General features: G+C 37.1%; 1 protein-coding gene across 2 annotated transcripts in view; it reads right to left on the reverse strand.

Moving 5' to 3' along the window:
* The window catches only part of Ascc3 (activating signal cointegrator 1 complex subunit 3), a 265,284-nt gene that overhangs the window by 19,448 nt on the left and 218,818 nt on the right, over positions 1 to 27,018 (reverse strand). For both annotated transcript variants that reach the window (XM_034524196.2, XM_076917041.1), the window contains one exon: positions 11,806 to 12,030. In XM_034524196.2, coding sequence (XP_034380087.1) covers positions 11,806 to 12,030 — 225 coding nt within the window. The remainder of the gene's footprint in view (positions 1 to 11,805; positions 12,031 to 27,018) is intronic.

Genomic DNA, 27,018 nt, shown 5'->3' on the forward strand with positions numbered 1-27,018 from the left:
ATACAGATGCACTATTCCTTTGTTTTTATAACTTAACTTTTCTGGTAGACTCTAGTATTTCTGAGGTCATGTTCAGTCAACACCAAAGAAGCTAGAGAGACCATCCTGCAGTCAGGGGACAGGGTTACTATTGATGAAGTGTGTGTAGGGGTTTCAGAAAAGAAGGACTTCTCTTGATCATAGAAGATCTCACAAAGCAAATCAAGAGAAAAAGAAAGAAAATCTTTGTAGATTGAAGGTAATGTTTCTTGCTAGAAGAAAAAAAATGTATGGGAACAAAAAAAAAAAAATCATTTAGAAGAACTGAGTAGAGGCAATGATAGAAAAAATCCTGGAATAGCCCTGCCTTCAATGGCATGACTCTGCAGTGGATTCAACAACACTCTGACATTATTTCCTGCAAAAATGAGTAATTCTGACCTGAAGGCAGAGAATGCAGATATTGATGGTTACCCATGATGGTAGAAGATGTTAGCACACTCTGACACTAGTGTTGTCATGGCCAATTTGAATACAATCATAACAGGCCAAAGACTAAACTAAGAGAACAGGAAGGGGGAAAAGTCCTGGTAACAAAACCAGAAATGCTCAGTCAAGTTGACTGATAAAGACACTGTGAGAGAAGTGACAGAAATGGAGATCATTCAGCTTCTGGGTGAGGCAGTTTGACATCTTCCATGTGCAGGAGTGTGGGTTGCAGGTAAGTATGATGTTAAAAAAAAAAAAAAAAAAAAAAACAACTGTTGAAGCCACTATGATGGATGGACCTGTAGACAGGAAACTGACACCATGAATACTATGTGAGGAGAAGATACTATAGGAGAAGAAGATTTCATTTAGGAAACAGCTTTAAAAACAGAAATCTAATGCATTTCTAGCAGAAGCTGGCTCCCTAGAAGGAAGTGGTTAGAGACACAAGAAGAGGCTAGCTTTTGTCACTGCAGGACAGGAAGAAACATTCAATGTGAGTCTCAGAGAAGAAAAAAATGAATTGGACAGAATTCTCCTGTGTCTGCCTATGACTGAGTGAGGGAGCAAGACCAGAAAGAAGATGACGAACCAAAGAGGCAGACCCCAGAAAAGACAGCATGCACACCAAAGGCATTTCAAATATCTTCAAGGACTTCTGAAGTGATTTATGGCATGCAAAGGTAAAGGAAACCAGAATGAACAATCTCTAGAGGAGCTTTAGGATGTGGACAGACCTCATGGCCTCAACATTTACTATAAATCCAACACAGAATTTCCTAATCTTCTCAGGTTCATCTAAACAGTTAAACCCAACTGGTTTTATAGCGGCAGTAAAAACTAATTCATCCAAATCTACGATTATTTTTTCTTTTCATCTTCTATAACTGCAGATTATACTTTAAGCAGTGAGCATCTAAGTTTATCAAGTAATAGAAATCTCTTGCAATTATTGTAATTATTGTAAAAATACCCCAACAGTGAATTATATGAAGCCATATTGTGTGCAAACATTATGATGAAAGTATCTGTACAGTATTACAAAATATAAAACACATTCACAAATAATTTAATTAAATCCTTACCAATAGCAACTGTGAGACCAACAGGGAAACAGAAGCTTACAGAAGGTCAGTGAATATGTAATAACACCCTCAAGAGTGACAGAAGTAAGGATTTTCCCAATTCCAGACCTGTGCTCTCTGCATGAAACTTCACTACCGCTGCTGACTTACACATATGCTGTGTTATTTCAAAAAGGATTTCAGTTGGCTCACCTCTTTCCCATACATAGAAAATGAATATTAAATTTGAACAAATGATGTAATTAAGTAATTACTGACTTCATGAATAAATTTTGATAATACAAATTTTGAAAACAAAACATTTGAATTAGTTTTAATCCATATAGCTATATCTCAAGGTCTCCTATTTAGGCCTTTATATTTTTTTTTTTTGAAACAAAACTCACTCATTCTGGAGTAAAATAATCCAAGATAAAAACAGTAGTCACTAATCTAACCTAACAACCACAACCACTGACGTTCATACTTTAAACAGAATAGTAAAAGAACAGTGCAAGGTCTATTATTAAAAATTTCTCTCCAAACCTAAACTTTTTAAGAAATTTGTCAGTGTATGGGCTGCAAAATGTGCACAGGGTCCAGCATGTGATGCTCCAGCCCTGTGTTCCTGCTGCAGCACTCTGTAGACCTCATCTTGCCCTTGATTATTCCTCCCTGTAAGAAAACCTTTCTCCCTGTACCATCTCTCTCACAGTCGAGATCACAAGCATAATAAAATCAACAGGACCACAGCTGAAATGACAGGTCATGTTGCCACGTCTACCCAAATTAAATAACATAAAGATAATTTTTCTTATTGGATTTTAAAAAATTTGTTTCATCCAGAATGAAAGAAAATTTATATTAATGTAGAGAAATGAAGTTAACAGTGCAGTACCATGGAAATGCAAATCACTACAGAAAGCTCATAAGACCAAAGAAAGTTCGAGGACTTTCATAGTTAAGACAGGCCAAGAGAGAAAAGAAAGTCAGACTAATTCATGTAGTATCCTCAACGACAGTATAAGGAAAAAGAGATAGTGCGTAAATGTTAAGGAACTATGAATAATTACGGATTTTAGTTAATGATAATATCTAACTATCAGCTTATTAATTAAAACAAATATACTTGCACTAAAATATGTGAGATGTTAGCACAGGAGGAACAGTATTCTCAGGATATCCAGGGACTCTTTGCAACCCTTCCTGGAAATCTCCCACTTAAGGATTAACCCGGCCTGATTCTGCTTAGCCTCCAAGATCAGACTAGATTGAGTACATTCAGAGCAGGAATGTTTTAGGAAACCTTCTTGAAAATATGAACTATTCTCAAATAAAAACCTCATGAAAGAAAAAAACCTACTAATAAATATAACTAGAAACTCAGTGAAGGAGCTTGTTCAAACTTCAGCTGTTTAAGACTGTGAGCAAACCACTGCTTAACTCAAGAGCTCCTGGAAGTTTTGCAAGGATGGGAAGACCCCTGAGAATAGCTTTCTGGAGAGATAGGCACGCTCATGTAAAGGATCAGGTCATGTGAAGTAAGGATACAATATTTTATCAATAATTAAAATGGTGAAAGTACATTTATAAGATCTTTTTTCAATAGCAACAGTTGTTCATAGTAACTTTCCCCTGAACTTTGACCCCCAGAAGGTTAGCATTCAGGAAGCTCAGCTGCTGTCTAACAAACTTAATTAATCAAAAAGTCATTTCCGAGCTGTAACTATGAGTAAAAGTGCTTCAAGTGTGCTAGCAAGCCTACAAGTTAATCAAAATGCTAATGCAGTACAAATTAAAGTTGTGATTAACATTTCACAGTAGCTGCTTAAGTGAATTGATCACACAAATGGGTTAAGCATTACTCATTTCCTAAAGCCCCAGCCGGGAAAAGGGTTGTTATGTGGGTGTGAGGAGAGGAACTGAAGATAGAATGATCCTTCACAACAGCAGGACACTGTCAATAAACCATCCCTGAATTACCACATAAAAGCTTACAGGTACAGTTACCCAGGGGAAACAGCCTTCCAAATTATATTTTAGTCCCCAAAGGGAGATTGCTTCCAGCTTCACGGGAGTAAATAAAGGTGGTATTAGACACCTTTATTTACACATTTGTATTAAATATACATTAGTACTATTTGGGGGGAGGGGTGTTAAGCCTGCTGGCTCTGTTACATCCCTAGTAAGGATGATGCTTTGTTTTAGGTGGTTTTGGTCATTGTACTGAACAGTTAAGCTGTATCTCTGACCATCTGAACTGAGTGTCCATTGCAGTGTGGATCTTTTAATAAATGATTAAGTTCACGTAGACTGATCTGCTTTAAATCCTTTAGCAAGTCTTCAGCTAGCTTCTATAACAAGAAGGAGCTCTTGGGCTGTCTGGCCAAGAAAGCAGCCTAAATTAGACACAATCCTGGTCTCTTTATGAGTTTCATAAGGTCATATTAAATTTTTTTAGCAAATAGAATACACATTTTGATAATTCACAATTTGGCAGCAGAAAAATCTTTTAAGTTGTGGGAAAACACACACATATGACTATTCTATCATCTTCTATTAAAGAACTACAAAGAAAAAAAATAGAAATATTTATTTTCTTTGTTTGTGAAGAATGGTTATCTCCTACAATGCCACACTGGGTCCCAGTCATCTTCCCAGTTAGCAATGTTACAACTATCACAAGTTCCCAGTATACCTTAGATATGAAATCTGGTAATATCACCTGACACAGACCTTCCAAGCAGACATATTGTTTACATATAATCCACTTATCTTACTTTATCAAAACAATCTGTCAAGATCTTCTGAAACTTACTGTGTTACCTACTTAAAGAAAACCTCATTTTGTCTAATTAGAAGCATTTAACATTTGAAAGGATTTAACAAAGGATACATCAAATTCACCTAACATTTGCATTATCAAAACATTCTTACAAGTATTGTATTAAGGATTACACCAAGTACTTCTTTTTTAAGCTTGGTAATAACTAGACTACTTTCACTGCTAATTGTACTTGGCTCTAAAAAGACTAAGCCCACTCATTCAGACGACAGTGACGTTTTTCAATGCATTCCTACCCATCAAGCCCATTCTAGTGAGCAGTAGGTAAACCTACTCATCTTCCTCTTTGATTCTTTGGGAACCAAATATTTTTACAATTAACCTCCACAAACTGGTAATCATTTGCTATGAAATCCAGACCCAGTTCATTTTCAGTTATACTATTTTTTTTCACTTAAAAGTTTTTTCACATTTCCCCTTTTTGTACTTGGCTATTTTTTCACATTTCCCCCACTGAATGTAACTTGGCTATTTTATTCTCTTATATTCTAAAATATGGAGATATACTTGCAGAAACACGTGCAGTGTTTATCCATTAGCATACATTAGTTGAGGCATATAAGTCTGAGAAGTAATTCTTGCCATTCCTGAAGCAGAAACTACATAATTGGGACTTCAGGCTCATACCTGGACCAAGCCAGCTAGAGACCCATCTTTATGAGCTACATTAGAATCTAGCTACATTAGGATCAAGAAAGAAAACAAAAAGGAAGGAAAACAGATTGATGATAAAATGTTGTTTTCAGAATTAATGTGAGTTATAGAAAATACATTGACTCATAAGATATGCGACATACATTTATCTTATTAGAAGTTGTTATTAAAGAAGTCAAAGTATTATTTTGATCTTTAGGCTAAACAACTGTATCAATGAACTTTAAATTTTTCTTTTGGCAAATTCAAGGAACATATCTAGAGAAAAGTGTGCCATCTAAATACAAAAATTTTTTTGATCTAAAGACAGATATACCACAAGATGCATACACTACATTCTACTACAGAGATACCTGCTCATCCATGTCCACTGTTGCTCTATTCGGAGTATCCTGAATCTGGAAACAGCCTAGATATTCATAAACTGATGAATGCATAATAAAAATCTAGTAATTTTCATAATGGAATATTTTTTAGCAGTTAGGAATGAGATTATGATATATGCGAGTAAATGGATGAAAGGAGAGACAATAACCATCCTAAGTAGAGTAACCCAGACCGACAGAGAGTTACGTGTGTTTTCTTATATGTGGATGATAGCTTTTAAGTTTTAGATATTTGTGTTTCATCAATAATTTTGAATGAATGTAGTTACTAAGGTGTCAAAGAGGAGGAGATCTTCCAAAGAATAGGAAATAGACTACAGTGTTAAAAAGGGATAAAGGAAAAGTTAGAATAGGAGGATTAACTGGAGAAGGTAATGGGAGGGCAGGGTCGAGGGAATATGGGGAAGATCAACTTAAAACTAAAGGCCTTTTGAAAAGCCACACGTAGCCTACTATTGTAGAAGCTTCTTATATAATATGTGGTATATATAGAATTTAAATGGATTAATCATATAATGGGCGACAATGCCCCAACTAGATACCATATACTACCGAATAAAACTTCCAGTACTACGAATTGGCTATTTCTTTTTGAATCATTGTCCACAGTGGGTAGACCTCTAACAAAACGTTACAGGCTAATGACAATGCTATTGCTTACCTTCCACAACCTGATGGTAAGACCCTATTGACGACACAACTCACTCAGTCATCAAACAGAAAAATTGAGCTGGCGCCAATTAGAAACTTCACTCCTACTGACTAACACTCACAGTGCTGGAAGTTGATACACATGCTATTGGAAGATAAACATAATCATTGATCTCACCTAGCTATGAACCCTACAAGTTACAACAGTGGTCTGCGTGCAAGAGGTACCCACTGAAACAATAGTGGCACAACTCCTAATCACATAGTGCTATACCCATAGGGCAAAGCATGATGAATTCTCATCAGAAAAGCTTCTTGCATCTGATGGGAATTAACATAGAGATCTACAACTGAACAACACACACAGACTAAAAGACTTTGCAGTACTCAGTCCTAAATGGGATGTCTGTATCACACCCCTCCATTCCCAAGGTTCAGATATCTATGCAGAAGAGGAGACTGAAAGTTTGTAAGAGTCGGAAATGGTAGATGACTCCAAAGAAACAGTATTTTCCAAAACCAACCTGTTTGCTTCTCATATGCATTCATAGACACTGTGACAGCATACACAAGAACTGCAAAAGTTCAAACTAGAGAAAAGCCTACCATGGAGACAGAGAAATAGGCATACAGCCCCCACCTCTAACCAAGAAGCTGTTGACAATTGGTATCTGCTAGGAGGGTCAGAATCAGCTTTCTTCAATCCTGTGTGACTCTGAGTACATCAACCATAACCTAGAGCAGGACTCATGCTCAAGAACAGTTCTCAATATTACTTACTACATTTTATAGTTTAGGTGATCAAGAATAGGATTTCAAAGGTGAGGAGGCCAGGGCCAACCGATTCTATAATTACATAATTTAGAAATTAGAACTCTTTAAGCTATTTAAAAAATGGAGTATATATAGTAATTTTTACTTTTGTTGTGATTGATAAAAATAAAAATATAAATAATAATAAAATTATTTTATTATTATTTATAAATAATAATATGACCAACTCCTATGACCAACCCCTCCAACCCAGTAAAAAACAAATTTGTACACATATAGAATGATCTTGATGCATAATTTGTAACTGAATATGATGAAAAGGAAGGATGAATTATACTTTCTGGCTTCAAGATAGAAGACTATCATTGCAATTCTATTTTCCTTTCATGAAAAACTATACGTTATAGTTTTCATAATCTAAAGGGTGGCTCAAATAGAAGATATGCTTCTATTAAACCAAAGGATAATGAAGAGGCATCTTCTAATTCTAAGACTGAGAAGACCAAGTTACACCTATTTCCTTGAGCCTTCAAGTTCTCTCCTTTATAGGAAGGCTGTACTTGTGCTGTTAGAACAGAGATACCAATGGTTAAGCCATTTGCTCAAGGCAGCAGGTGAGCAGAAGAGATTGACAATTGGTATTAAGTCCTGGCACTAAGTCCAAACCATAGACTGAATGATCATGTTCAGGTACCATGTGAGCAGCAATATAATGTTTAAAAAGCTTCTTAGAAGGGCTAGAGCTTGGAAAATGGTTGAACCCATGCTTTCTAACAGTCAGAGTAGCAATTATGTATCAAATAAGAAAAGGGAAAATTAGAATTGCTGACCAACCTGACTAGCAAATGTTCCTCTCCTTTCCTGGTTTACTTTTATCACACTATGAAAGCAATTGCAGGAATGAGAAGATTCAGGGTAAGAAGCTGGTGAGGCCTTTCTAGCAAAGAACATGGAACCTGAATCAGCCATCTCGTACAACCAGTCAAGACTTCAATAGAAAGATTGGGACATCAACCCAGCTACAAAACCTTAGATCTACAATTTGTCCTGCCTACTAGATGTGTAGGAGTGAAGATGGGGCAGAAATTAAGGGGGTGGCCAACTAATTACTGGTCTAGCTTGAGACTCATGCCATGAGAGGGATCCTACCCCTTACATCGTTAATAATATTCTGCTATACTTATAGATAGGAGCTTAGTATAATCATCACCAGAGAGGTTTCACCCAACCACTTAGGGAAGCAGATGCATAGACCAAATATTAGGTGGAGCTTGAGGAGTCCTGCAGAAGAGGGGGAAGGGGAGGAAGAATTGTAGGAGCCAGAGAGGCCAAGGACACAAGAAAGTCCACAGAATCAACTAACATGGGTCTACAGTGGTTCACAGATATGGAACCACCAACCAGGGAGCTTCAGTGGGATTGACCCAGACCTCTGCACATGTTACAGTTGTATAGCTTGGTCTTCATATGGGACTTCTAACAGTGGGGACTGGGTCTGTCTCTGACTCTGTTGCCTGCCTTTCAGACCCTTCCCTACTACTGGGTTGCCTTGTATAGCCTCAATAAGTGAGGATGTCCCTAGTCTTACTGCTACTTGCTATGCCAGGGCTGGTTGGTATGCATGGGAAGACCTCCTGTTTTCTGAAGAGAAATAGAGGAAGAGTAGATGCAGAGATGGGGGATTGGGAAGAGAGGAGGGAGGGGAAACTGCCGTTGGGATGTAAACTAACTAACTAACTAACTAACTAAATTAATTAATTAATTAAAAAAGAAAATAATACATGAGTGGGACATGGTGGCACATGCTTTTAATTCCGGTACTCAGGAGGCAAAGGCAGACATATCTCTGTGAGTTTGAGGTCTGTCTGGTCTACAAAGCAAGTTCCAGGACAGACAGGGCTGTATAGAGAAATCCCGTCTCAAACAACTACAACAACCTCCCCCCACCCCCCACCCCCCAAAAAAAACCCCAGCAGGATATTCATAAGCACAGCTTCCTATAAGATATTTATTAAAAACAAACAAATAAACATAGCTTCAGAGTGAGGAGGGTGGTGAGTTACTATCATCAGTAATGGGTACATCTGTGTCGTGAACTTCCTGAATGTGATTCACTAACAGGGCAAAACATCGTTCTCTGCTGGGGTAATCCTGCCACACTATGGAACATGAATGCAAATGCAATCAAAAGGGAGCACTCTCTTGGCCAGCTCAAACTTTAGGGCACTACAGAATTATGGCTAAGACAGCCAAGAACAGTAAGGGAACAAAACAGATGAAATGTGGGATCCTGCACTAAAACAGTTATTGGGCTGAATATAAAAAAGGAGAGACTTATTAAATTGGTTATGTAAAGTAAACTTTCATGCATGATATTCAGATGAAGACTATAATATTAAATAATTTATTTGCAAAGATAAAAGTTTACTTCAGCTAGAAAGATGGCTTAGTGGTTAAGAGTACTGACTGCTCTTCCAGAGGTACTGAGTTCAATTCCCAGCAACCACATGGTGGCTCACAACCATGTGTAATGGGATCTGATGCCCTCTTCTGGTGTGTCTGAAGATAGCTATAGTATACATAAAATAAATAAATGTTTAAGAAGATTTTATTTCATTTTGCACCTTTTATGCAGCCTTCCTGACCCCAAGTGCTCATGAATTGTCAGTGTGGAGAGGATGAAAAAAATGTTATAGCAAACACAAATGAATATCCAGGGCCACAGAAGAAAACTCAGAACTTTAATCCTGAAAAGTATGACTAATGAGGAAGAGTAAATCATATTCCTAGACAGGACAATCATGTGTTAGCTACAAAAGTGTGTCCAAAACACTGATGTGTTACAGCCTCATTCTCTCTGAATTGCTGAAACCCAGTGCTTACTCTATATTATGTTGTAATTATTTTTGAATAATAAAAATGTGTTGGGTGTGCTGTCACATGCTTTTAATTCTAGGAGGCAGAGTTGGAGGATGAGGCAGAAGTAGAGTTCAAGGCCAGTCTGGACAACATAGAAAGTTCTAGGATAGACAGGGCTACATAGAGAGACTCTGTCTCCAAAACAGCAGCAGCAGCAGCAGCAGCAGCAGCAGCAGCAGCAGCAGCAGCAGCAGCAGCAGCAGCAGCAGCAGCAACAACAACAAAACAAAAAAGCCCAACCAAACAAAGAATAAAAATATTACAAGTTTTATTACAAAATACTCAGGCATTTTAGGGAAGCATAAAGGAAAAAATAAAAAGCATAATAAACCTGTTACCCAGATATAGATGCTGTAAATTCTCCCAGTGGAGCCATCTTAGATCTTTTGGTAGAAATGGCAATATATTTTCCATATATGTGGAGCTGATACAAATCACAATTATATGAAAGGTCCTAGGCTATTTTTGAACTTTTACTATTTTAAATAATGTCCTTGTACTGGTATCCTCAGATAGACTTAATGTACCCTTAAAAACACTTTTAAAAACCACAGAAATGTTTAAAAATGCATGCTAAGATCTCTCATAATTCAATTTTGTCACCAGTGTACATGCTGCATCAAAACTTACTCTCCTGTGATTTTCCTTAGTGCCTTCTTTCTTCCAGATCTTCTGGAGAAGCCCAGAATCACCTTCAGATTCTCATGCCTACTAAACCTCCTATCCATTCCCTGACATATTCAGCTAGCACTTAAAAAAAAGCTATTCAAGAACCATTAAGGATCTAACCAATTCTCATCCACCACACCTACTCAACATTTCTTGCCTAACCCTAGAACATTCAAGGCATGGAGACTTTGCTGACGGGGCTTTAGGCTCTAATGCTTATGATGACATCAAAAAGCTGTTACAATATTCTTCCTTTTAAATTGCATTACATCAAGGACAGATTTTCTTCATATATTTCAATAAAACAACATTACAACAAACACTTTATATTGACTACAAAAGGAGATAAATGGGTTTAGGTGACCATTAATTATTTTGGATATTGAAACATTTTGTAAAATATAACACAGGGCCATACATTTCACTATTATTTGTGGGTTTAGAAAGTATTTGCTTCTTATAAAAATTATGGTAGCATGACACTATTACTGTTATCTTCACATAAAATATTAAATATTTGAGAATCGTGATAGGTATTACTAACATTACTAATGAACCAATGTTCCTGTGCTTTTCTTCTTTAGAGAGAAATTTAAAATTCATACCAAGCTTCAGCAACTTCCTACACAGGCTGACCCTATCTACTCCACTGTTTCCAATTCTACCTCTCTGTGCTATTTCTAACCATCTCTCTTCACTGTTTTTCAATAGTCATTTTGATTTTCCTTGAATAGACTAGGTGGCTTCCTACAAGAGAGCTTCAGGAACCACTGTGTGTCCAGAACACTCCAGCATCATCTGCCAAAGCTCGGGTTCCTCCTTCTTTCTTCTACTTTAACTTTTATAAACAGGATATTTCACTAGGCAGCCAGGGTTAATTTTCACTTTTATGCTGACTTCAAACTGAAGATTGTCCTGTCTCTGCTACCTAAGTCCTGGGATTACAGATGACAAAGGCCTTGACTTACATTATCAACCGACAGTCTTTGCCATCTTGAGTCATAAAAGTATGGATTCTTCTATTTTATTACCATAAGCTCAATGAATATACATGTTCCTGGTACATACTTTTCCTTTAATACATTCTGGTTAAATGTGACAGAAACTGGCTTTGCTATTGTTTTGCTTTTCTGAAACAAGGCTTCTCTGTAATACAGCCCTAGAGGTCCTGAAACTTGCTTTGTAGACCAGGCTGGCCTCATAGAGAGAGATCTGCCTACCTCTACCTCCTGAGTGTTGGCTTTATAATGTTTTATATTTCTTTTCCTTAAAAAAGTATTGATTTGATTCACCTGGTGGTTTCTCAACAATGGTAGAATAAAAACACCTTAAACATAATAAAATTAAGATACAGATATCAGAAAGGCTGTCATACCTGACATACTCTGAGAGCTTGGTCTAAGACTGTCTTGGTATCAGTATCATAATCTGGGCAGGGCAGCATGGCTCGGCTGAGATGTGCCTGAAGCAAGAGATGGGCTTTGGTGTGAGGGCTGTCAAATGAATGAGGATTTAATGCAATGGGAAGACATTTTGCCAATTCATTATTCGTGTGGTCCTCATTGTGTCTTACTGGCAAGTCTGTGTATTCTTCTGCATCCTGTAAAACAAGACAAATTTCAACTTAATGATAAATAACATAATAATTCATATACTTTTCACTGATATTATTTTGTGGTCTGAGAACTAAACCCAAAGCACTGCACATGCCAGACAAGCAACTGTACCTATGAGCCACATCCCTGGCTGTGATTAACCATGTTTAAAACATGGTTTATAAAATCTCTTCAAATCTTGTTTCATTTAATACTATTTAATAATAACAACTAAAAGATAATAACTTATAATATATTTGAAATCCATAAGTACTCACTTGTTTTTGAAAGGTCAGCAAAAATAATACAGGACCTAATAGGCCTTACAGACTACTATGAGAGTGGGGCCATAGCAATGAACCAGAACCCTAGTTCCCACTAGGAGACACAGACAACCAATTCTATAAAGTGCAGTGAGTGTTGTGCTAAGAACAGAGTACTAAAGAGACTTTCTTTTTTTTTCTTCTCTTTTTTTTGGATATATTATTTACCTTTCAGATATAATTCCCCTTCCCCCCATCCAAGGTAGTTTAGGCCCTGGGAGCTCTGGTTGGTTGGTATTGTTGCTCTCCTCATGGGGCTGAAAACCCCTTCAGCTCCTTCAGTCTTCTCTCTTCCTCCTCCATTGGGAACCCCAGGATCAGCGCAACGGTTCTCTGTGAGCTTCTGCCTTTGTATATTTCAGGCTCTGGCAGACCTCTAAGGAGGCAGCTATATCAGGCTCCTGTCAGCATGCACTTCCTGGCATCCACATCAGCGTTTGCCTTTGGTGACTGCACATGGGATGGATACCCAGGTGAAATGGTCTCCAGATGGCCCCTCCTTCACTTTCTCTCCCACACTTGGTCTCCATATTTGCTCCCATGAGTATTTTGTTACCCCTTCTAAGAAGTGCCAAAGCACCCACACTTTGGTCTTCCTTGTTCATGAGCTTCATGTGATCTGTGAGTTGTATCTTGGATATTACGAGCTTTTAAGCTAATATCCAATTATCAGTGAGTACATACCATGTATGTTCTTTTGTGATTGGGTTACCTCACTCAGGATATTTTCTAGTTCCATCCATTTACCTAACATTTTCTTGAATTTGTTGTTTTTAATTGCTGAGTAATACTCTATTGTGTAAATGTATCACATTTTCTGTATCCATTCCTCTGTTGAAGGACATCTGGGTTCTTTCTAGCTTCTGGCTATTATAAATAAGGCTGCTATGAAATAGTGGAGCATATGTCCTTGTTACATCCTTGGAGCATCTTCTGGGTATATGCCCAGGAATGGTATGGCTGGATCCTCAGGTAATGCTATGTCCAATTATTTGAGGAACTGCAGACTGATTTCTAGAATGGTTGTATCAGCTTTCAATCCCACCAACAATGGAGGAGTTTGGGAACCTACTATTTTTTAGAGTATTAGGAAAAGCTTAGTGAAAAAAAGTGACGCTTATGGTCTGCAATGAGTGAAAGAAACAAAGCAGTGTTGGAAAAAGGGTCAGGAATGGGATTGGTGAGTGAGCAAAGGGTGGATAACAGGAACATCAAGTAAAGACTCCTCACCATCAAATGCTGTGTACTAAGTGCTAAGCTATTGGTGAGTTTTATTTTAGAGGTTTCAATGCTGTTTATGACTGACTCGATAAAGACCAAAAGCCTAAACAGAAGTAGTCTTTTCATTAAAAATAGATTTATTAGCTGGGCAGTGGTGGCACATGCCTTTAATCCTAGCACTTGAGAGGCAGAGGCAGGTGGATTTCTGAGTTTGAGGCCAGCCTGGTCTACAGAGTAAGTTCCAGGACAGCCAGGTTTACAGAGAAACCCTGCCTTGAAAAACCAAAAACCAAAAAGATTTATTGCTTTCTTAGAATACTTTTATAAAAGAACAATCTTATCTTTCCAAATGTGTATTGAGATTCAGCCTACTGTTGTTGATATCAAAGTTCAATACCATTAGGGATGGGTTAATGTTATAAATGGTTTGATAACATTGGGTTAGCAGAGAAAGAACAAAGTATATGAATCAGTATATAACTATAAGAACACTTGAGATTTAGGAAACAAAGTAGGTGAGCCTTACTATTGCCTAGGTTACAGTACAAAGACTTTCCAGGGCGTAGTGCAGAAAGGCACAATCCAAGTGGACCTGCATGACTCTTGAATTGAGTTTTGAAATGGAGTTAAAAATCTATACATATGAAGGTGGCTAAAGTTTATGTGTCAGTAGTAGAGAAGATGGCTACAGATCAGGGGCTGGGGACATGGAGAATGTGTATATATGAGCTCTAGAAATCTGGAGGAACTCCTCTTTGACTTTTCATCAGAATACTGTCTAGAGAAGTGTTCTCAACCTGTGTGTCTCAACTCCTTTGGGAGCTAAATGACCCTTTCACAGGAATCATCTACAACCACTGGAAAACACAAATGTTTACATTAGAATTCATAGCAGTAGTAGAATTATAGTTATGAAGTAGTAATGAACGTAATCTTATGGTTGGTGTCACCATGAGGGCTGCAGCGTTAGGAAGGTTGAGAACCACTGGTGTAGACCATGTCTGTTAGAAGATGGTCTAAGCAGGGCCAAAAAAAAAAAAAAAAAAAAAAAAAAAAAAAAAAAAAGATTCAAATAACAGTAGTTCTTTGCAAGAACCAGTATCTAGCGTTGAAACTGTACCTAGACTAATTCTTATTCTTATTACATAGAGCAGAAAAATTCATAGACCATATGATAAAGAATGGAGATGGTCTTGCTTGTAGGCTGCACAGTGAATACTATTCTGGACCTGCCTTTAAAAAAGCATAAATGCAAGATCTAAAGGGATCACATGCTTCCAAGTAAATTAACTAAATTCCAGAACAAAGCTCAGAAAGGTTTACAAAAATTCTTCAAGATGAAATTTGTATCTAACTGATTACAAGCCACACACACACAAAATAAAGCAGGAAAACAGGGCTTATAACAGGGAGAATAACCATCTATAGAAGCTAATAAGAAACACATGTTAAGTCATACTTTATTATACAGGTAATCCTTGACTTTGACTATGATTGTTTAAGCCATTTACACTTAACATGATTGTTGATTTACTTTAGATCTAAATGTATAATCTTAGCTGTCTGTCTCCCAGAAATCTATATTTTCTTGGTATAAAAATGTATTTTATATGTCTCATTTATTCTCTGATTGTCTTATTACATTTTTGGGGGGTAGAGCAAATTATGTTTCTTAGATTATTTATCTTCTAGGTTGATTATTGGTTTTAACTTATGTTTTTCTATTTTGATGGTTAAAACGATTTATAATACATTTTTTTTAGCTATTAAAAATATTTTTTATGCCTTTGACTTTGACCTGGGCTACTTTTCTTTCCTTCTATACCATAAGCTGTAGGTTTGGTCTTTTGATTAATTTCTCAGTTTCCTTTTATATTTAACGTTTTCTTTGGCTGAGGTATCCATTTCTTTTGTCTTTAAGGACTGAATTTCTCTATGTCTTTCAATGTGTTGGTGACATTTATCTCTGAGATTTTTGTTTGACTTGGTGAGTTTTTAATTTCTTTACTAAATTTTATTTTGACATCTCATTTTCATTATTTCCTTTAAATATTTTTATTTGCCTTCACTAAGTTATTCATTAATGTCCACTTTAAGGCCCTTAGAGATATTCAAGGCCAAGAGAGATATAAAAGCTATTTTGAAGTCCTTGTGTTGTGCTTCAGCTAAATTGCTTTTCTTAGAGCATGTTTCAATAGGGGTGCTAGATTTTGGAGGAGAGATATTATCTTGGTTGGTTCATGGTGTGGACAACTAGTCTTGTCTTAGTTGGGTAAGCGCTTTGTCTTTTGGTTGCAGTTGCCCCAATCTAACAGGTTATGGAGCAGAATACTGGTTTTCAGTATTAGAGCCACATTGTGTTTCAGAGTTCAGATTCCAGAAGTCCTTGATTAGTGCAATGGGTTAGGTGGCTGGTACACTAGCAGGTGGGTGAAAACTCTAGAGGTTTCTTAAGAAGAACCTGAAGCCTTGTTTGAGGCAGAACTAGAGGTTCTCTGGGTCTGGCCACACAGATTGCCGCAATCTAACTGAGGAAAGATTTTCAAATTCTTTTAACAGAGCCACTATTACCCCCTAACAACATATGGTAAAATCAGCACTGTCTGCTTGTGTGCATCTGCGTGCGCATGCATGCACACACACAAGACATAAATCCACACACATAGGGATACCTGTCTTTTTAATAGAGGCCAAAAATATATACTAAAAAAAAAAAAAAAAAAAAAAAAAGACAGCTTCTTTAACAAAACGGTGGTATTAAAATTGGATAGCTATATGTAGATGAATCCAAACAGATCCATATTTGTCACCCTGTAGAAACTAAATTCCTCAAAGACCTCAACATAAACCAGATACATTAAACCTGACAGGAGAGAAAGTAGGGGAATAGCCTTGAATACACTGGCACAGGAGAAGCCTTTCTGAACAGAGCACTGTTAGCATAGGCAGGCACTAAGATCAACAATTAAAAAATAGAATTTCATGAAACTGGAAAGCTTCTGTACAGCAAAGGACACGTGGCAGCCTACAGACTAGGAAAAGAATTTTTTTTTAAATCAACTTACACATCCAATAGATGGCTGATACCCAAAATATATAACATAACCAACTTCAAAAATTAGGTATCAAGAAAAACGAACCCCATTATAAAATGGGGCACAGATCTAAACTGAAAAATTCTCAATAGAGGAAACTCAGATGACTGACAAATAGTTACAGGCATGTTCAACATCCTTAGCGACCAGGAAAATGCATATCAGAACTATTCTGAGATTTCGTCTTCTGACTGTGGGAATGGCTAAGAGCTATAAAACAAGTTGCATTACCCAACTCTTATCAGAAAAGCATCTTCTTATAGTAGATGGAAATTAACCTAAAAACCCACAGAAATGTACAGAGACTCTGGATTATCTTCACTAATTACTTTCTCCAAGGGTCAAGGATCTCTAAAGAAGAGGAGGCAAAAAGATTCCAAGAAACCAGAGATGGTTAATGACTCCAAGTAAACACCATCTTCCAGACTCAAAAGGGCTGGTACACATATAAACTCAAAGAGACTGTGCCAATAGGCAAAATACATGCAAAAATAGAAGCAAGCAAGCAAGCAAGCAAGAGAAAAAATAAGAAGGGGGAGTAGCTCAAAGTATCACTCTTAACTAAGATGTTGTAATCCTTCAAATTTACATAAATGAAAGATGTAATTTAAAATCCCCGCACTCCTATAGTGAGCTGGGAATATCACTTGAAAACCTGTGGGTGGGCTAATCTGGAATATGGAAAAGAACAATAAGAAAGAGCTCTACAAATCAATAAATATAAGTAACTTTATTAAGAAACTTGTGAAGAAAAGAAAAAAAAACTATAATCATGTCAATTGATGTAGAAAAGAAAACTTACAAAGTCCAACATCTAATATTAACAAAAACACTCTCAGCAAACTTAGGAAAGAATTTGTTTTCAATGTTGGAAATGAGATCTCAGAAATCTACAGTTAAATGCTAACTCTGAATAGTGACTCACTGAGATGAAAAAGACAGGTAAGTATTCTCTGTGTTCTAATGCTTCTCTACTAAGGATTGTTACAAGGGTTCCAGCCAGTGACACCAGGCAATAAAAGGCATAAAGATTGAAAAAGAAGAACCCAAGCTCTCTTTCTTTGATGGTCAATGTAGAAAACCTGACAAAGAGAAAACAGAAAATATGGTTCATTTACACAATGAAATACTACTCAGCTATTAAAACAAAGACATCATGAACTTTGCAGGCAAATGGATGGAACTAGAAAATATCATCCTGAGTGAGGTAACTCACATGAGAAAGGACATGTATGTTATGTACTCACTTATAAGAATATACTAGCCAAAAAGTACAGGATGCCCATGCTACACTCCACAGACCCAAAGAAGCTTATCAATAAGAAAGGCTCACATAAGGATGCTAGAAACTCACTTAGAAGGGGGAATAAAACAGTCACAAGAGGCAGATGGAGGGAATGGGTGGGAAAGAAGATGGGGGGTGGTGGTGGTACAAGATCAAGTGTGGGGAAAAACAGGAGAAAGGACCAGAGGGCCAGGAGAATGAATGGAAATCGGGGGCTGGTGGGGATCTCTAGGACTTGTTAAAGACCAAGGATGGGGAAGCTCCATGGAGTCTCTATGGAGGTGACTTTAGCTGAGACTCATAGCAGTGTGGATATGGAACTTGAAGCGGCCACCTCCTGTAGCCAGGTGGAATCCCAGTAAAGGGATAAGGACACAAACCCACCCACAAAACTCTTGACCCAAAATTTGTCCTGTGTCCAAGAAATGCAGGGACAAAGATGCAGCAGAGACTGAGTGAATGTCCAACCAATAACTAGCTCAACTTGAGAGCCATCCCAATGGCAAGGATCATTCCCTGATACTAATAATGATATTCTGTTGTGCTTGCAGACAGGAGCCTAGCATAACTGTCCTTTGAGAGGTTCCCCGCAGCAACTGATTGAGACAGATGCAGAGACTCATAGACCAGACAGAGCTTGGGGAGTCTGGAGTGGGAAAAAGGATCGAGGGCCCTGGAGGGGATAGGAACAGAAGACCAACAAAGTCAAATAACCTGGACCCTTAAGGGCTCTCAGAGACTGAATTACCAACAGAAGAGCATACAAAAGCTGGACCTACCCCCCCCCCCCCATCCTGCCCCATACATATGTAGTAGATGTGCAGCTCAGACTTCATGTGGGTCCCCCAATAACTGGAGTGGGAGCTATCTCTAAAGCTGTTGCCTGTCAGTGAATCTAGTTCCGCTAATTGGGATGCCTTGTTTGGCCTCAGTGGGAGAGGATATGCCTAGCCCTGGAGAGACTTGATGTGCTAGGATGAGGAGATACCCAGAAGTGGGAGGCTCCACTCAGTCAGAGAAAAAAGGAGGGGAGTGGGAGGAGGGGCTGTGGGAGGTAGGGATAGGGAAAAGAGGGGTCAGCGACTGAAATATGAAAGGAATAAAGAAATTAATGAAAAAAATCATTTGAATACTTGAGAAACAAAATGTTATAAGGAATTATAACAATCTTGACCAGTATGCAAGGTGTTATAATCTTTTTGAAAAATAGTTTCATATTCTCTGAAATCTACTCATGCACTTGTAACATGACTAAGCCACTCCATTTTTTACCAGTGAGCCCAAGATAAAAACCATTCAAAGACTTCTATGTAGAAGCTGACATGAGTAACATCACTGACAGGTGAAGAGATAAATATTTGTGTTCTATTCAGGTGCAAATTTTTACTAGTCAATGAAAAAAAGTTAACTAGCAATACATAATTATGCTGAGTTAAAGAAGCTAGGTCCCTTTCCAAACAGCATTATATCCTAGGATTTCATTTACATAGTGCTTGCGTAAATAAAAACTTCTCTACTGTGACATAAAACACAGTGGTGACTGGTCAGTAGTAGGGTTGGGGAGACTAATGTTCACATTCATGGGAGTAAGACAATGTTTGTTTTGAAATTATGCATTTCTACTTATGTTTGACAGAATGATGAGACATTATTATTATTTGGAATTCAATAGTATAATACAATTCAAGTATTCTATTAAGTATGTGTCAATATACAATACTGACACAGTATCTGTGTATGATGTAGTACTTTTCAATTAAATAATTTCATTTTCTATTCGAATAAAAATCATGTGTATGTGTGTATGTCTTTACAAGCATATGCAACACAGGTAGATGCAGGATCTCTTGGAGGCCAGATGAGGGTACTGGATCCTGGAGCAGGAGCTATATGTGGCTGTGGATCCTATGAATTGGATGTTAGGAACTTAACTTAGGTCCTCTGGAAGAGTACCATGTGCTGGTAACCACTGAGCCATCTTTTCAATTCCCAACATTGTCTACATAATCAACAATACTCTACCATTACTATATGCCAACTGCATATTATATGGAGTGTAGTGGGTTGGCTTCCTGCTTCACAAAAGGTCTATCAGATATTCTGGGTCAGAAGGCCTAAGACAGATGCTCCAATGTTATAGAAAACATTAGGGACTGTACAGACAGTCAGCTGTTTCTGTCATTTTATATTTTTGGAAGCTCTGACTTGTGTGATTCCTGCATACAAGTCATATTCATTTTCTTTTCAGGTCTGTGATGGGGTTGAAGACTAAACAGTCATAATCTTACTATAAGCTTGTTGTTTAGGATTTAAAAGAATATTCTAGGTCTAAGAAGGTAATTTTAGAAATGTAATACACGTTAGGATAGAAACTGATTTAGATACAGAATTATGAACTCATCAGGATAGGAAAGATAATAGAATTCTTTCTTTTGAGTTGCCAAATGTGAACAGACAGGGCTTTTCTGAATGTAACTTTTACTTAATAACTTTCATAATAATTTCATAATTGTTCCTAGGGTATTTTGTTTATTGTAAGAGAAAGAGCCTTTTTTTTTTTTTTTTAATTTAGACAAAAAAGGAGAATTGTTGAGGTTTGACCTATTGCTATTTATTGTAGGGCTGTACCCAAGGTCTAGGCCTATGAGTGACTTCTCATGTTTACAATGCCTCCAGCAATAAAATAAAAAGAGTAAAACAGAAATGGAGTGAGTCAATCATAAGCAACTGAGTTTTTGTCATGTGCTCTATGGGAATTCTGGGACTGCTTAGCTTGGCATATGATACATTACTGGCCCAAGAATAGGCTTATACAGTAGTTAGAAGGGAATTTAATTGAAGTTAAATACATAGGAAAGAATAATTTAATTTTAATAAAGAGAAAAGAAATGTTATTATATATATCCATAGGGATATTAATCTCTATAGAAGGGAAAATAAATGTAAATTGCTTTAAGTGTTTTTAAGTATGCATGGATTAATAAATAAATCCAGGCCTTTGATCAAATGTGTAGGAAACAAAGGCATAGACATGGGTTTCTAGTCTAAAGGCAACCTAATCTATAAACAAATCCAGGTCAGCTCAGGCCACACAGAGAAACCCTATCTCAATAGTAAGAATTATCAAAATGAAGGTGGTTATAAGTTCGGTGATTATAAGGGTATTACAAGTCCTCTGTGAAGAGAGGTTAAAGTAGGACAGGTCTAAAGAAAAAAGAGGCTGCTAAACTGAATCAATCTATACTGTTGATGACTTTAGTTGCTAGACCAAGGACATGCTATTTTGGAAGAGAGGCTCTCTATTTGTTTTAACCGGAAAGAAAATGGTTTTGGACCCCTTCCAAAGTAAAATGGATCAGATACAATAGAGGAAGACCCCCTGAAGATCCTGGCTGCAAACAGGAAAGAAAAATTCAAGACCAAACAGGACAGGTAACATGATTTGCTGATCCCTCTACATGGAAACAGTCCTTAAACTGGCTGAGACATAAAAACGTCTCTAGCTAAAACTTTAACTATACCTAGCCTATAAATCTTGTTGGCTACAGAATCTTCAAAATTCATCATGTCATCCTTTCACATGGCATGAAGATTTATTACAACTTGGTTACTGATTAAACTAACTCATAAAAAAAGTTGTCTTTCACCTGCTCAAACAAGGAGCAAAAATTCATACTTAAATGATTTGTGAACCTTGCACATTCCATACAAATCTTTATAGTATTTATAGAACTAAATATTGGTTGTAAGGTTTGTACATTACAGAATGAAATACCAAGAGGACAGCTTGGACAAGACTCACCCTTGGGGATGCTGAAATGACCCACTGTTCCAGCTCCCGGCCTGACTGCCTCAACTGATGCTGTTTCTAGAGACTTGCTTCCAGAACATCTTTAGGAATGTCTGCTAATCCCCTATGACCTCAGATCATCTAGCCTTTCAGATGGTTCCAGTGAAGATTTCAGTTAAGCCCAGAATTTTCTCAACACGTAAAGATTGGAAAACAAATGCTATAACTAGCTTTCTTAAGACTAACCATTTTTCTATAATTTTTCCCCACCTCCACCCCAATTCACCAGGAAGTAATCATAGAAAATTGTCTTCTCTCACTGAGGATCCAGGGAATGAGGAGGCCTGGAGGAGTCTGAGGGGGCGGGGGTTGGAGGGAGGGCTGGAGGGATGGGGACATCCTCTTTGAGACTGGGGAGGAAGAATGGGATAAGGAACTGTTAGAGGACAAAACAGAAGGGGAATAATGACTAGACTGTTAAAAAAATTTACAGATAGTTAAAAAAAAATATAAAAAAGAAAATTGTAGTCCCAATCCCTTAAATTGGGGTGTCAGGTTTTATGAATTAAAGACATGTTGTCATTTTAAGGGATAATTTATAAACAATAATAATTTTGGACAGGGAAGAAATTAAGTAAGAGAGATGTCTATGTTTCTATGTTTCCTTTCTTTTTCTCTATCCTTTCTTTTTTATGTAAAGGGGTTGAAAAGAAGAAAGAGGGATATGGTAATATTATGGAAAATGGACAAGTAGGGATTGATTACTAAATTTATTCTTAAACAAAGCATTTTATAGCCATAATCTTACACTTGTAGAAATCTTTATATTTTGATACAGAATTGAAGTTATATTTTCTTACATTGGAACAGAATTGATATATTGATAACAGGTTCAAGGTTTTCACTGGTATAAATCTTTGGTAATTGAGACGAAATTTAAAAAATTAATTTTATTGCTCTTAAATTGGTATTATGCCTATGCAACTCATTTAATACAAGGCTTAGATCCAGTCCCTTTAATAGTTACTATTACAAACTGTTTAAAATAATTAAGTAATGCAAGTTAATAGTCAGATAGTGAAACTAATGGTCATATTAGTTTCTAATTTAGTTAACTGCAAGAAAATGTTTTCAAGGTTATTCAATTAGTAAATTGGTAGAATTAATCAATGTTCGAAAATTCAATTATGCTATATAGATGGTCTTCAAAAGCGTCAGAGATGTACGGAATCTGGCATTTAAAATCATTTTATTATTAAAAGATCTTTAGATTATGAGACAGATCTGCTCCTGACAGTAACCCTATTCCACTTAAAAGAAGATATCGAGCATTAATACTTTGATGTGGAGTTACTTCATTTGTGGCAAACTAGCCACTGGGCAAGAAATGCCCTAACTTCGTCTGCAGAGAGAATGGGATCCAAAAAGGACAAATAGAAACAGGATTGTCAACTGCTAAGCTCTGCCAAGACAAGGTAACTTAGTCCTTCAAAATTCCTGCTTTACTTAAAGTCTGTCAAATATTCTTGGCCAGAAGGTTGAAAATAATTGCTCCAACATTATATTAGAGATAGTACAGGCAGTCAACTGTCTCTGCCAATTGCTTAAATTTTGGAATCTATATTCCCGTATGCTCAAATATATATATATATATATATATATATATATATATATATATATACTCTTCTTAAATCTATGACAGATTAAAGACTAGATAGATACAGTCTCACAATTAAACTTAAGTCATGTAGCATTAAAGATTCTGGATTTGAAAGAATGGTTTTCAGATGGTAATACAAGTTAAAATCAAAGATGATTGTGGTACAGAATTATAAACTCGTTAGGTTAGAATAGATGATAAAATACTTTATCTAAATTGCCAAATTTGACAGACTAGATGTTATATATAATATCTTATGTTATATATCATATCTTATAATTTGCATAATTGTTATGGTTGCATTCAATTTATATCTGAGAGAAAAGAGCCTTTTTAACTGGACAAAATGGGGGAAATGTAGTAGGTTGGCTTAATGTTGTTTGTATTCTAATAGCAATTTGGGTCTCCCAAAACTGGGTGCTGCAGAGATGAGAGAATTCGCATGTAGACACTAGCTATGTGACCCTGCCCTCAGTTAAGTGTGATTGGTAAATAAAATGCCAACAGCCAATAGCTGGTCAGAAGAGACATAGGTGGGGTTTTAGGTGTTGCAGGCTTAGAGAGAAGAATAAGAATGAGCAGGAGAGAAATGGGAGTGACCATGGGTTAAGAGAGAGAAGAGCATGGCCCTGAGGACTGCCCAATGGTAGCTAAGAGCAGCAAAGATGAAACATAGTAATAATTCAAGGTTATTGATAGGAAAGTAGATTTTAAAAGCATGGAGTGTAGGCAGCTTCCCAGCTATTGTGCTGCTTAAGGCTTATTGTAAATACGAAAGCTGTGAGTGTGTCTTTTATCTGGGAACTCAATAACTAAGGCAGAGTAGAAACGCTGGACCCGTATTTAAAAGAATTATTACAACAGAGGAGTACCAAAACATTGGGAGGAATGGTTATAGTGCTGGAGACTTACAGAAATGATTAAAGTCCCAGTAGGAAAATTCCTACTTAGAACTTCTGAGTAATATAAGTTAATCTAAAAAAGCATTTGTTGAGTATCTACTTCAGGTCATTGACAGAGGCTGGGATAAAGAAGCCCCCTAGTTATTCCTAAAGACATTATTGCAAATGTTGTGTAGAAGAGTTAACTGTGAATATGAAAGAGGCTTGCTAAGACCTATGACCTAGTAAAACGGCAAAGTTGTTTCTTCCAGAAAAAAGGTGTTAGAATATAATGGAGGCCCTGGAAACATGTTCCCACAATGGGGTAGGAAGTGAGACAGAGAGTGAATACAATTTGATAAATGAGAAGCTTGAATATTATATTGCGTCTTATTTTATTAATAATTTGAATAAATGCCTAGTTTCTTTTTAAATTTTGTTTTGTAACTGTCAAAACTATCATAGCTGTTGCACGAGACTGGGTCTTTTGTGCTTCGTCATTTCAGCTCTTTTATATTTTATTTTGATGTCACCTGTCAATAAAGAAAGACTAACTAACTAACTTCAATTGCTAAGACAATGAATGCTAAGACACATGACCAAAAAGCAAGTTAGGAGAGAAAGGGTTTATTCACCTTATATTTTTATATCACTGTTTATCATCAAAGGAAATCAGGAAGGACTTCAAACAGGGTTGGTAACTGGAGGCAGGAGCTTATGCAGACGCCATTGAGGAGTACTACTTACTGGCTGGCTTAACATGATTTTCTCAGCATGCTTTCCTATAGAACCAAGGACCACAATCCCAGGAACTGTACTACCCACAGTGGGCTGAGCTCTCCCACTCTAATAACTAATTAAGAAAATGCTTTGCAGACTGATCTTTTAGAGGCATTTTCTCAGTTGAGGTTCCCTCCTCTCAGATGACTTCAGCTTGTGTCAAGTTGACATAAAACCACCCAGCACAATTTTGGCTCAGGAACGTTTTATGATAGAAACGCAGTCATCCATAGGCTGACCTTTTGTCATTTTGTGTCAAGGATCCATCTATAACTTCACTAGCAAGTCAACGTTATGTTCCCTGGTATGCCAAATGGTGTAAGGAAAACAAAACCACAAACCAAACCAAATCAGACCAAACACACACACACACACACACACACACACACACACACACACATCCCAAAACAAAACACAACACCAACCAAACAAAGTCCAAAGGCAGAAAAGGAAGAGAGCTCAGAAATGAAAGTGGGATTTTTTTTTTTTCATTCTAGAAAATTAAAACCATATTGGAGAAGACAATGTATCTGAACTGTAGTATCAGTGCTGTTATTGAGTGAAGAGTGTTGAAGAAGATGGAATGTTTTGGAAAGTTTCCCAGCAGAGACAGTGTTTGTTCTAGGCTTACATCAGTTTTCAGGTGGGGATGAGAAATTACCTGCATTCCAGGAAAATAATATGAGAAGAGCAAACAACGATGATGACAACAACAATAATAGTAATAGCAATAGTAATAATGATGGGAGTTAGAGATGGTATGAGTTTGAGCTTCCAGGAGAAGGGAGGTGGTAACAGCACAGAAGGTAGAAACACTCAGTGAACAGCACTATGTCAACTATGCAGCATCTCTAGAACAGATTGTAGTAACACAGGCAGTTCGGTGCAAGCTGGGAAAGGAGGATGGGTCAGTTTAAGGCCTGTACAACAAGATAAAGTTGTATTGACAGCCTAGATTTTTCTTGTTCATAAAACACAATTGTTTCTCATCTTTTATCAGATAAAGTGAATTCACTTTTTTATTGTTGAAAACCAAATTGGTTCTTCAGGTTTTAAGTAGGAGGAATCTGAGACTTAAAGATTATTTGGAAAGTTCAGTTGAAATAAAAAAAAAATCAGAATCTAATAAGTAACAACATTTTAAATTGGTATTGTTAACGGTCTAAGAAACCATGCTGATTTATAATACAAATTCACATATCCAATAATAAAAACTTAATTTAATTATGTGCGTGTATATGTATGTATGTATATGTGTGTGTATATATATAAAAAATATAGCTTTTTCCTCCTTGATTGGGTAGCTCTTAAATAATAGGTCCAGGTTTCACAGTTCTGAACATGTAGACATTTTTCCAAATTGAGTGTAATTCTGATATTACTTCTTTTTTTCTCTTTTTTTCTTGCTGCTTCTTGTTGTTTTTCTTTTTTATTGGATATTATATTTATATTTCAGATTTTATACCCTTACCCCATTCCCTCCCCCACCCAGGAACCCCCATCCCATCCCCCCTCCTCTTGCTTCTATGAGGATGCACCCCCACCTACCCCCTCACTCCCACCTCCCCACCCTCGAATTCCCCCCCCATTTGGTGTCCAGCCTTCATGAGACCAAGGATCTCTTCTCCCACCTATGCCCGACAAGGCTATCCTCCCCTACATACACAGCTGAAGCCATGAATACCTCCCTATGTGCTCCCAGGCTGGTGGTTTAGACCCTGGGAGCTCTGGTTGGTTGGTATTATTGTTCTCCCCATGGGGCCACCAACCCTTTCAGCTCAAGTTTTTCTTTTTCTTTCTTTTTCTTTCTTTTTTTTTTTTTTAATTCTGAGAAATGATCACTCTCTATAGTATAGCTAGACTAGAACTCACCATATAGCCCAGGCTAGCTTTGAATTTGTAGTGATCCTGCCTCAGCCTCTCATGCACTGTGATTAGAAGTGACGGCTCCAAGGCTT

This window comes from Arvicanthis niloticus, chromosome 20 (assembly GCF_011762505.2).
Source record: "Arvicanthis niloticus isolate mArvNil1 chromosome 20, mArvNil1.pat.X, whole genome shotgun sequence".
Taxonomy (NCBI): domain Eukaryota; kingdom Metazoa; phylum Chordata; class Mammalia; order Rodentia; family Muridae; genus Arvicanthis; species Arvicanthis niloticus.